Source organism: Pezoporus flaviventris, unplaced genomic scaffold (genome assembly GCF_033815535.1).
Source record: "Pezoporus flaviventris isolate CSIRO_AGI_PZ_B2104156 unplaced genomic scaffold, CSIRO_AGI_Pfla_v1 ptg000045l, whole genome shotgun sequence".
Classification (NCBI taxonomy): Eukaryota; Metazoa; Chordata; class Aves; order Psittaciformes; family Psittacidae; genus Pezoporus; species Pezoporus flaviventris.
The window spans coordinates 22,488,361-22,500,433 of NW_026892593.1; the positions used below are offsets into that span (position 1 = coordinate 22,488,361).

Below are 12,073 nucleotides of genomic sequence, written 5' to 3' on the forward strand. Positions count from 1 at the left end.
ATTTTGCAAACACAACAGTAATCTCTATGAAAACTTTTGGCGTTTTACCAGTACATTCATTCAGAAATAACTGTGGTCACCCAGATAATCACTGTACAGCTGCTGGGATAACGTCCTCTACTTGACATGCAGTCCACTAAAGCATCAAAAGCATTAGGAGACTGACTGGCTTGGAATGAGAATAACCTGAGAATATATTAATGTTCTGCAAGGGCAGAGGCTTCTCTGGAACCATGCTGGGCAGGACCAGAAAGAAAATAATTTAATTTTGAGAACATTTCCAAGGATTCTAAGTTTCTGGGGGCTTTTTTTTCTGGTGCACCAGAAAACAAGAGCTTTCTGAAGTAATCTTGAAGAAGCCTGGGGAGATTGCTCTGTAGCAATTAGATGGCTAGTGGTGAGACCTAATGAGTAGTGAGTGCAGAGTAGTGCTTGTGGCAGCGCACTACCATAAAACTGGACTTCAGGTCACCAGCAGTGGTCCAACTGTTGAGTCAGTTGGGCTCACTGTTGCTGGAGTACTGGATACCGAATGACTAAACAAAATGGAGCAGTTCCTTTCAGATTGCTTGGGAGAAAATTGAAAGCTTCTCCAAGGAGAACCTTTTTCTTGAGATTTTAATGTGTGAAACACTAAACAGAGCTAAGGAAAGAATGTTTCTATGTTGATTTATTTGTTATATTTAAGAAATATTTGATTTGATTATCCCACTGAATGAGCTTGACAATGGGAATGTTTCCTGAAAGCAGTGGCTTCTGTCCAATAGAAAACACAGATTTTATTTTTATATATGAATAATTATTCTTACTCTGGGAATAGAATAGCCTTGGTAGTCCTAGACAAAGCTGGAGCAGATATCTGTTAAAGCAAGTTAATTTTAGAAAAATTCTCCAGAATAGTTTCCAAAATGGTTCTTTCCTTTAAGAGTAAAAAATACCTGAAAATTTGAAACAGCATTAATTCCTCCAACAGTTCCAGCTCAAACTGCATACTGAAATCATTACGGTATCATTGGTGTTTTGAAGTTCACATCACCTCAGAGACTGGGAACTGCCACAAGCAATGAATCTGTTGTTGAGAACTTCTCTCATTTGGGAAGCTAAACAAATTTCTTCAGTCCTCCTTTGAATCTGACTTGAGGTACATAGTATTTATATTCTGGGAAAAGAAGAATTACATCACTAACAGGGAGGAGAAGCAAAAGCACCTGGGCATGCTGAAAGGCAGGGGTTTTTCTAGCTTTTAGGCAGCAGGGCTGAGCCAGGGTTGCAGCCAGGCATGAGGAATGGTGGCAAAGTGGGTAGAGCAGTGCTGTGTGAAGGCATTGCCTTGCAGTAAGTCACCTGTTAAAGGATCCTGTGAAGCTTCACTGCTGCATTTTCATTACTTCATTTTATACATTCATAGTTCCTATTTCATTAAACTGGGAGCTGTGGTCTGCTTCCAGTCTGATTTGGAGTTTAGTCAGTTGGGATTGCTCCACTTCTGTCACTCTTTCAGGAAAACAGCTTATGGAGAAAATCCTCACTTGCCCTGTGGCTCACTTGTATTTCCTGAGCTCCTTTGGCGTTTGAAGAAATCTTGCGTTGTACAGGAATGAATGTGAGGTTAGATCAGGACAGGACAGGGTAGATGCTTTCCTTCTCTAAATTTCATGATTTTCTTAACTACAGCTGGTATAAAGTCCTGATTAAATCTGTTAACTCCCCATTTGATTTTATAGAGAAGCTGTTTATTGATAAAAGCACAGTGCACTTTGCCTGCAAAGTCTCACTGCTATTACAAGGTCTTTGAGGTCACAGTTTCTCATCATGGCATTAATAATTTGCATTTGTATCAATTATTTGTCAAATACTGATGGTTAGTATCTGGTGCATGACAAAAACTGCTGTCTGACCCACTCCCAGAAATCATAAAGAAAAAAGTAGGTATCCTTCAATGTATTTTGTTCAGTAATTGCTGTGATTATTCAATCATGAAGTAAAACCAGGTTTCTATTAGAGGTGGATATAGCACTGCTGATCTAGGCAGCCCACTGCTGCATAAACATGAGTATTTTTTATTTAGTGAATACTGATGTCATTTGGCAAGCTTTATAAGTTTATAAAATCTGCTAAAGTTCAAAACCATTTTAGAGAAATGGCTAGAGTAAACATTAACAACCTCATTTGCTTAGGTTGGGTAACTTGAAAAGACTGCACAACATCAATGAAAATGCTTTGACAATCACATTCTACACTAGATTAGTCTTAAAGTCCAAGGAAGAATCAAAGTTCACCTAAGTATATAATTTCTGCCTAGCACTCCCTGGTATCCATTCTAAGTTTAATGAAAAAGAAAAATGAAGGAGAAGGAACAGTTGGTAGCTATTGAGGAAATAATAGACTCCTCAAAAATAAAACTGGTGAGCAAAAATTTTCCTTGTCTTTCTTCAATAGTATAAAGGTGCTAGATAGGAGATTGTGTCTTCCAGTTACAGAGAACTAAAAATGAAATGCACAAACTGAGAACTTCTCAGGCCTGTTTTCAGCAGCTGAAGGTGTCTTTTGCTAGCACTGCCACTGCTGTTTTGAATGCCATGCAGTTGCCAGATGAGGGTTTGTTTTCAGTATTTCACACAATACAATAGTTTGAGGATGAAAGGGGCAAAGTACAGCTATCTTGTGTGTTCTAAGTACTCCAAATAGATTGGGTGTGAGTGTTTGCAATTTACCTCCTTCTGTAGAAAAGGTCTTTACAGCATAGAGAATACAATAGAAAAGGTCTTTACAGCATGGAGAATACAATACTTTGGGTCAGAATAACTGTGGTCCACTTTTACATTGCTGCAGCACTCAGAAGCTGTGCAAAATGCTCAACTAGCTCAGCTCTGTTTCTAACACTGCAAAAGCACTATGTCTAATAACTTTTCTCTGTTTTGGGGGTAAATCTCTGTGGCTGAAGGGAGCCTAAGACTCAAGCTTCAAGCAACTGGAGTAAATTTTTTCATAACTGTGAAATGAAGGCAAAGTTCCTTATTCCTCTTCAGTTTTCTCTTTTGGAAAGGTAAATAGACATAAATGGAAGTATTAGTTTACAGTTGTTTGTATGTAAGCACCTCTTACAAGCAAGGTCTTTACCTTAGAGCTGAACACACATTGAATGGAGGTAAGAGAAAAAGGTATATAAATGAAGTTTCTAATTCTTCTAATATGCACTTCTCATTAATTCTAAGTCCCTGAGCAGCAGGATCTGCAAGCACATTCCTGCTGTTTGGGGCCATCAGGCAGTCAACATAAAGCCCTGCTGCACATCCTTTGCTTCATGTCTCCTGTTGTCTGCATACAATATTGCAATACAAGACCTGAAGTCCTTAGTAAATGACAGATAATAAAGAAGGCTACATTAAACTCCTTGGGGTCTGTAGAGTACAGGTTATGATTGCTTCTGGAGCTAAACTTGACGAATTTCTGCCAATCACATTTACATAGGGTAAATAGAAGACTTCTTTGCTTAGGGCAACAGCAGTGGCACTTACATCATTCTCCAGGCACAGTCAAGCTTCTTACTGCAACACAAAGCTAACTTGCAGAAAATACAAATATTCCTTAATGACCACTTTGAGAAAAAAAGACCACCTGAAAATTGAAAATGCATTTTTTTTTTCTTAACCCCTGCTTCTCCATTAATTAAGGCCTTTTATGACCTTCGTTATATGTGTACAGTAGTTTATGGAGTAGTTAACTATGCGTTTATATTTACACTAGAAATAAACACTTGGGAATATATCTAAAATCAACCTCTAGAGAAAGGAATTCCAACCAAAATGAAACTCTGCATGGTGCAAATTAATCTACCTGAACACACTACATCACAGAAATCAGTAAAAACCTTACTACAGTGTATTCAGATGCTTAGGTGATACGTGGAATGTATGAAGATATGATATAAATACTGGTAATAGAGATGTTATCATCTATATTTCAGAGAAAATGACCCATATTCTAATCTTGCAACCCCCCCTGGTTTTCATTTGCCCCTCAGCCTCTATTTTTGATTTTTCTTGTGGTTTTGTACTGATGTTTGTTCATTGTCTTTACAGGAAGAATTTGATATATGCATTTACCTATGGTAGCCAGAGAAATAGAAGTAAGTTGGATGGAACCACAAATTAGTGCATTAGCTGGTGCTACTAGTGAAATAGTCTTAGTAAAACAGCTATCAGAGCTGTGGTTTAATTGTCACCTTTGGGTTTCAGACCCTGAAGGTTAGTAGGGCAGTACTCTTGTGATGTTTGATTTCCATCTGCAAGCTGGATGACAGTATCACAGCATTACTTTTGGTTCATGCCTGTTGTTAGTTTTATAGCCAACAAAGCCAAGAACAGTTGAAACATATAATTAAGAAAGATAACTGAAGGAACAGAACTGTCCTGCAAAAGGCTGATTCTCCAGAAAATTCCTTTGCTTGGTCATATTTGATCAGACATTTATCTGGACAATGGAATTCTGTGTATATGATCAGGGCAGGAACGTACTTTAACTGGGAATATGAACAGAGTTCATTTTTCTCTGATGAATAATGAACCAGCTTGATGATCATTATTTGAAGATAAAAAATGAACCATTTTCATGCATAATATATAATATGTAATATAATATATTTGAACATTAAGTCTTTGGTTGAGGAATGTGTAGTTATGAACCATGTTAAAGATAAATATAGGAAGATACAATTTGTTCAAAGGAAAACAAGTCTGAAAGGGAAGCATTTGCTTTTCTGCTCTTCTCTTTAGACAATAAAAAGAGGAACTGGAACATTTGGGTATTGGTTATTACTAAAGAACGCTTATTTTCAAATAGAAGCATTTTGTATTGCAACTAGAAAAGGACCTAAAACATTTAGTTGCGAATGGAATCTTCCTGTTCTTCTCTAAAACCAGTGTACTACAACTTTTTTGGCAGTTGACAGTGTAAATACATATTTACAAAGAAAAAGGATATCATAGGTTATGTTTAACTTTCTTCAAGCAGCATAGCAGTTGCAAAGGAAAGCCAGAGATTGAACCCCAATCATCTGAGTATGACTAGTATTGAGCCACAAGATTATGCATCCTGTCTGCAATACCTTTGAATTAGATGAAAAGTCACCAGTTTATTGAAGCACACATTGAAGATACAAGAATTATGCCTGTTTTCCCATTGTCAAAAACTGGAAACACACAGTATATCAGATATTACTATTTAGAAGATGGATTTACAGTGACTGGGATATCATACACTTATTGATGAACTCACTATTTGGCTAAATTTGGTTCCCATTTTGAAGTTAATTTGAAAACTTCAGAGACTAAAAAAAGGTTTTTTTTTAACCTGTCATGAACAAGCAGGAAAGAAATGACAAGAAATTAAGTATGTGGTTTCTATGTTTTGTATTCCAGTAATACAAATGCTGAGCAAGGTTTTACTTAATTTTTAAAAGGAACTGTAGACACAGCTCCAAATTTAGATTTCTACGTTTGGAAATCTGTGCAGTAATAGTGTAAAAACTTTGTAAAATCCCTGCTTTGATTTTTTAACTAAAATGAATAAACAAGAACTATATTCAAATGGATGGGTGCTAACATTTTTTGCGGCTAAGAAGGAGAAGCACCCTAATTTTACAGAACTGCTGTTGGAAGTGATGCTATCAGTTAGGTTCATACGAACATGATTTAAGTGGGATATATTTACGGGTGGGAAAGAATAAGGTATTGTTTAAAAACTCACATGAGAACACTTCATTCTAGATGCAGCCTGAGCAAGTACTAATTTTTACTAGGCACAGAAACAAATTTTCTCTTGCAGATATAGTGCTCAACCTTTCAGGTTAGGTAACTACATAGTTTCTTCTTGTGATAAATAGAGCAGCATGCATTATGCTTCCCTGCTATTTCAGTTTGCCAAGTCTGTAGGTGCAGTCCAGGCAATCTGATCACGTGTATTAGTGCAAGTGTGATTCTCAGAACTGTCTGTTTGGCAGAACTACTCTGGATGTATGCCATACTTCTATTACTACAGGAAATATAAGCATGTAGACACCTCAGTGAGTTGCATGTCTTCAGTTATTAACCCTGTAAAAGATGGTAGCAAAGGAAGGACTATTCCTGCAGCTTGTTGCACGCTTGCCTTCTTCTTCATGGGCTCTTCTGACCTGGGCAGAATGAAAACCTCTGGTAGCAGCAACCTGGGGGGGGGGGGGGGGGGGGGGGGCGTGTCTTGATCCCTCTGATCATACACTAAGGGTTGAGAATGTGACTGTGAGGAAACAAGACTCTGGGACAAATGATAGCTGGAAATAAGCCTCCACTAACAAGACAGCTAGCAGACAGGAAAAGTTGAAATTTAAAATTAAACAGGGGAAGCTCAGGTTAGGTATAAGAAAGAAGTTCTTTACTGTGAGGGTGGTGAGGCACTGGAACAGATTACCTCATGAAACTGTGGCTGCTCCATCCCTGACAATTTTCAAGGCCAGGTTGGACATAGTCTTGGGTGACATGGTTTAGTGTGAGGTGTCCCTGCCTATGGCAGGGGGGTGGGAACTAGATGATCTTAAGGTCCTTTCCAACCCTAACTATTCTATGATTCTATGACAGTCCATCCTGCTGCCTGTCCCAAGGTCCCTCAAGGGAAAGCAGACTAGCTGATGAATTGTTTTGATCTGTCAGGACAGTCCAGATGCCTCTGGTAAAAAGCTCTTGCTGTTCTAGGGTTTAGCCATTTTAGGCAACCAGAACATGTCAGGTGTCTGATCTTTAAAAAAGTACATACCCTCCATCAATTCCAATGAATGACATCCTTTTGGATGTATGGAGAGTTGTTTGCTACTGGAATTAGTCTTTTGAGCTAGTCCTGCATATCCAGGGTTTGTTGGTTGTAGCCTTCTATTATGAATGTGTATTAATAAAATGCAATGCAGACTGCATAGAAAAATCTGAACAAGGCTCCTTTCAGGTTAAGGGGGAAGCTAAAGAGATGATAAAGAATTTGTTAAAAGATAAGTTATTAATGAAATGCTCCAAGAATCAATCAGCCTCAGTTTATTTAATATTTTCATTAGTGACCTTGATACAAAAAAAATACATTTATGCTCATGAAATTTACAGAGGTAGCAAAAGTAGAAACTATTGCCAATACAAAGGAAGGTATCATAGAGGAAGAATGACTGTGATGACAGAATAGTATAAATGGAAGGAATGTAATAGTACTGAGTGCAAGGTCATTCATTTAAATACTAATAACAGGAATGTCTGCAGTAAGCTGAGAGCTCATTAACTGGAAATGACAGAGAAAGATCTGGTTACATTAGTTGGTCAGAGGATGACTATAAGCCGTCAAAATGATGAGACTACAAAAAGGAGATAAATATCGTCCTCGGATCCATCAAGAGAGAGATTTCCAAGAGACAGAAGGAAATATACCCTGCAGAATTTACTGGATACAAAACTTTTAGAATGCTGTAAACAAATAAAGGTGTCCACTCTTCAGTAAAACTAACCCGAAGCAGGAAAGATAGAGAGGCCCATTAGGACACATCATAGCATGGGAAGTCTGGCTAAAGAGGCATTGCCAGTTCAACTTGCAAACCAAGGACTTAAGAGAGCTATGGTCACTCAAAATAATCACATAGGGATGTTAAACAATGAGATAAAATAAAATTTGTCTGTGAATGGCAATAAAAAGAAAGTTTTTTAACAATAAGTTGCAGTCTTTTCACTTTTGGAATATACTCCAAATAAAAATATTGGAGATATGAAATCTAATTGATTTTAGACAGAGCATTAACGGTTTATGAAGTGGATTATGCGATGATATGTTAAATGAACACAATATCCAGGAACTGTTTTCCAGACTGGGCATATTTCCACATTCAGCAAAATTTTTAAATTAAATAAAATCTAGCTGACTTAGGAAGAGGGGTAGGGTGTTATTTTCTAGCTGTGCAACATTGACAGTGATAAAGCCATGATCCTTACAGACTTGAATGTTACTATAAGACAAACATGTCATGAGAAAATTAGCCAAAATGAAAAAATATAGTATGTGATCATGTAAGTGACACTACTGTGACATTGAGATATCTAGGAACTATAGGTGAACAGGCACAGACAACCTGTATCCAAATATTTTATTACCATATTGAGAATCTTTCCCTTTCATTCCTGGAAGATATAGAAATGTTGTTTGGTTTAAGTCTTCCTTGAAATTACATATTTACCAATGGCTGCCATGCTGCGTGATTACAGCTGTCCATTGCTAAACATCCATGCAGGTAACGAACCCTTAATGTTTTCCAGACAATGATGCCTGCATAGCAGTTCAGACCCAAGTATTGAATATAATAAGCTTCTCTGTACGAGACCTTTATAGTACTTGTCTTGGAAATTGCCAGCAAGCACATGGTCACAGGCTCTTGTGAGATGCTGCTGATCTGAAGCCAGGTACTTACTCAGGTTCTTCAGCTGAAGTTGTCATTTATAATTGGTCTAAATTCTAAGTTGAGCATCTTTCCAGACTGAGCCCCATGAATGGAAATTCTCATGTTCCAGTCTCTGCACACAGGCATTGAAGATCCCTTGACAGTTTATACAAAAGGAGGGACGTTAACCCCAGTGTCCTTGCCAAATGCTAACTTTGTTAATTACAGTCTGCTTTCTTTAATTCTCCTTGCAGTTTTAATTAGATATGGTATTATTCTCTTCCTGTACCACATTGTCACTGGTTATTCCCATTTAACCATTCACTGTGTTAAAGGTTGTTAATCTTTTGTCCAAAGCTAGCTGTATTTTAGAACTAGGAAAAAAAAGCTAATTATATACTGCTATTTTTAATATGTGTGTCCTCACCCCTTCTGAGCCACTTGTATCTACATTCTCAGACACACATACATAAATATGAGTATCATGAACGGAAAGGCTGGAAATTATGTGACTTACCAGGACTTCTCAGAACAACACAGGTGCGACCTAATGCAGTTCATGACACCTGCAGGGTAAATAGATTATTTCCCAGAACTTTTCATACCTAAATGTTTCCATATCTCTAAATTGAAAGCAAGAACATGCTTTTGACATAGTGTAATCATCTGAAGTTTAATATGCTTTGGGGTTCATCAGGTGTGACAGTTCTGCATACTTGTAATATTATCATTGTACACATATGATATAATCACAAATTGCAAATAAATTGTACTTTTAGTAAGATTGTATCAGATTTTGTAAGATTATGTCAATGTACTTATTTATCTTGTAATGTAGAACTGGAAGCTACTTGAAGCCTGAATGCTGCAAAGACTATCCCTGTTTACATGACATTGTAAGAAATACATTGCATTATGTCTATATGCCATGTCCAAACAACTAGATGAACTTTGATACACAGTCTATATAATATATTATGCTATATATTTTAATTTTATACTTTCAGAATTAGTTATTTCCCAGATGTCTGTATTTGTAAAAAAGCTTCCTGCTATAACAGACAAGAAAAGTATCTCTCCTAATGTTGTATCAAAATTGGACAATTTTTATTTTAAGATTGTTCTCAGTGTTCAGTCATGTTAGCAAGGAAATTGCTTGGGATCTTCCATGGTTGTTATCAATGCAGGGCAAATTCAGTTTCAACAAAGGACTTTGATATATTTTTTTATTTTTAAAACTCTCCCATAATCAGAAATGTGAATATTTTTCAAGAATAATCCAGTCTGGTTTGCTTTGTTCTTATGTGATTTTAAAATGAGAGTGTATTTGCAAATTTTCACATTCAGTGCACAGTGAGGTGTCATGAGGAGGTACATGCAGGAGAAACCCTGCAACAGTCACACCAGGCTTTCTTTAGAGTTAAGAAAATGCAGGTGATACACTACACTTCACTCTAAGTGTCCAAGACAGGTCAGATTAATCACCTCCTATTTCTTCTTCTGATCCCGAATCCTGACATTGACAGTTATTCCTTGTGCACTAATTCATAGCAGATATTTCAATGTGTCACCATAGCTGTAGGAAAGAAGTGACTGTCAAGGTAGTCTAATTTACTGGTGCTTTATACCCAATTTGCCCTACTGCAAGTGTGAAAATGCTATGCTGGCTAACTGAGAATGAGGACAGTGTGTCAAATGGAGATCACCAGTGGCTCTACTCTATCCATAAAGAAACCACTTATCCATTATAGTGGCCACTACAATATACCTGAGATTTCTGCTAAATACACAGAAGAAAGTACTTGATAGTGTGATTAGCACAACTTTTTTTGAGCAGAATCATCCAGACAAATGCTGAAGGGAGACAGCAAACCCAGACCTGGAAGGGATAAAGGTATCAATAACAGAAACTTTTTCTGTGTGTGTCCTTTTTATGGCCAGCTGAGTAAATTGTTTATTCTGTTTTCCAATCCTTCAGCACGGTGACTGAGGTGATGACAGCCTTAAGAGTCAAACCATTCACTATTCCTCAAAAGTATCTTAAGTATGGATTATTAAAACCAGTTCTACTAGTCATACCTGTGATTCTGACACTTAGAAATTAATGCTTTCAAGATAGGGAAATGAGTGAGAGTTTTGCATGCAGTCTGTGACAGAGCTGTTGCATAGGGTTATTCTCCAATGTCCAAGTTCTGAAGAATAATTTAGGACAGTTAGCATTAGATCAAATTTCTCCTTAATGGTATGACAGAATGATGCTGGTTTTGACACTCTTAGTGATTAGAATCCTGGACTCCTTTGCTCTTCAACATTGCTTCCCAAGGGACTCTGTCAGTCTCCTAAACAGGCCAAAATCTGCCCTCCAAAAGTTCAAGATAACAGTTCTGCTGACCCTCTTCCTTACTTCTCCAAGAGTTGGAAGAGCTATCATCTCATGATCACTGTGCCCATGACAGCCTCCAAACACCACATCACCCACAATTCCTTTTCTGTTCATAAATAACAGGTACAATGTAGTTGTACTATGCTTGGAAGAAAGAAAATGCAAAGGTGAAGCTGCAGTGAATTCAGTATTACTTGTCAGTTTACCACTCTGGAATGAAACTAAGGCGCTTAATGTGAGAATGCGCTTAGAATTCAAATCCTACATATTAAACATAGCTTGTTCTTGAGTAATACTCCACTGAATTCCAAGCATTCTTTTAAAAAGTATTTTCATTGAGAGATCAAATATGTAAGCAGGTTTTCAAAATTGACTTGGTGTTGTGATTTCTAAAGGTATTTAAGAATTGACAGCTCTCTTAAGTAATAAACCTCTATCTTAAAAATTAATGTTACTTATATGTATGAAAAAAAGAATCCTGATTGCTTCAGTTCATTGCAGTTTATACAAGTGAGAATTTAAAACAATCTGGGTTCTCAGATAATTTAGTAAAATTATAATCAGAGTCTAAAAAAAGCTGGTTCCCAGCAGAACTATGGGTGGCGTCTCAGCGAGCTGTCTGAAAAATTCCGGGGTATTTCAGGATCCATGGGTGCAGAGCATATCTGTAAAAACATATTTTTTTGTCTATGAAAAACAATTTTCTTAAAGAAAATGCTGTTTCATATCAGTATTCTTACCCCCAATTTTTATCACTTTTTCTTCCTTTTTATTTTTCCTTTTTGCTTGGCCAGGAGGCACCAAACTCACTTTCTCTGCCCTTGTGTGGTGGCTGCAAAAGAAAAACTTTCAGCACAAACATTATACGCATGATAAAATGAAAAAGATGTGTTGCTGTTATTGGCACAGAAGGCAATAAGAATGCAAAATTTTTTTTGCATGAATCTCCATTTGGACTTCATTATACAGCTGTTTGCACATGAAATTATATGTGCATAAGACAATGGTCAATGCTGAAAGTTTGGTTATATGGTCATAGAAATTGTGCAAAGCCTGAACTGTTGTTCTTTACTGAACTTTTATGAATTTTACAGTTATTTCAGATATGTAAAATTATTCAAGTAAAAGTAATATTTGGATAATTATCTGGAATCAACAGACACATACTTCAGCCCTACTTCTCTTTAAGCACATTCTATAGGTTTATTTAAATAATGTTATATTACATTTCTGAAGGTAATGGTATACATGAT

The 12,073-nt window shown here is 36.9% G+C and overlaps 1 protein-coding gene across 4 annotated transcripts in view; it reads left to right on the forward strand.

Moving 5' to 3' along the window:
- TFEC (transcription factor EC) overlaps positions 1 to 12,073 on the forward strand; it is a 59,809-nt gene that overhangs the window by 33,033 nt on the left and 14,703 nt on the right. For 2 of the 4 annotated variants that reach the window (XM_061467690.1, XM_061467691.1), the window contains exon 1: positions 2,293 to 2,405. The exons of the other annotated variants lie outside the window; for them this stretch is intronic. In XM_061467690.1, coding sequence (XP_061323674.1) covers positions 2,343 to 2,405 — 63 coding nt within the window. In that variant the 5' untranslated portion in view covers positions 2,293 to 2,342. Of the gene's footprint in view, positions 1 to 2,292; positions 2,406 to 12,073 lie in introns of those variants that run through there. 4 annotated transcript variants of the gene reach the window in all.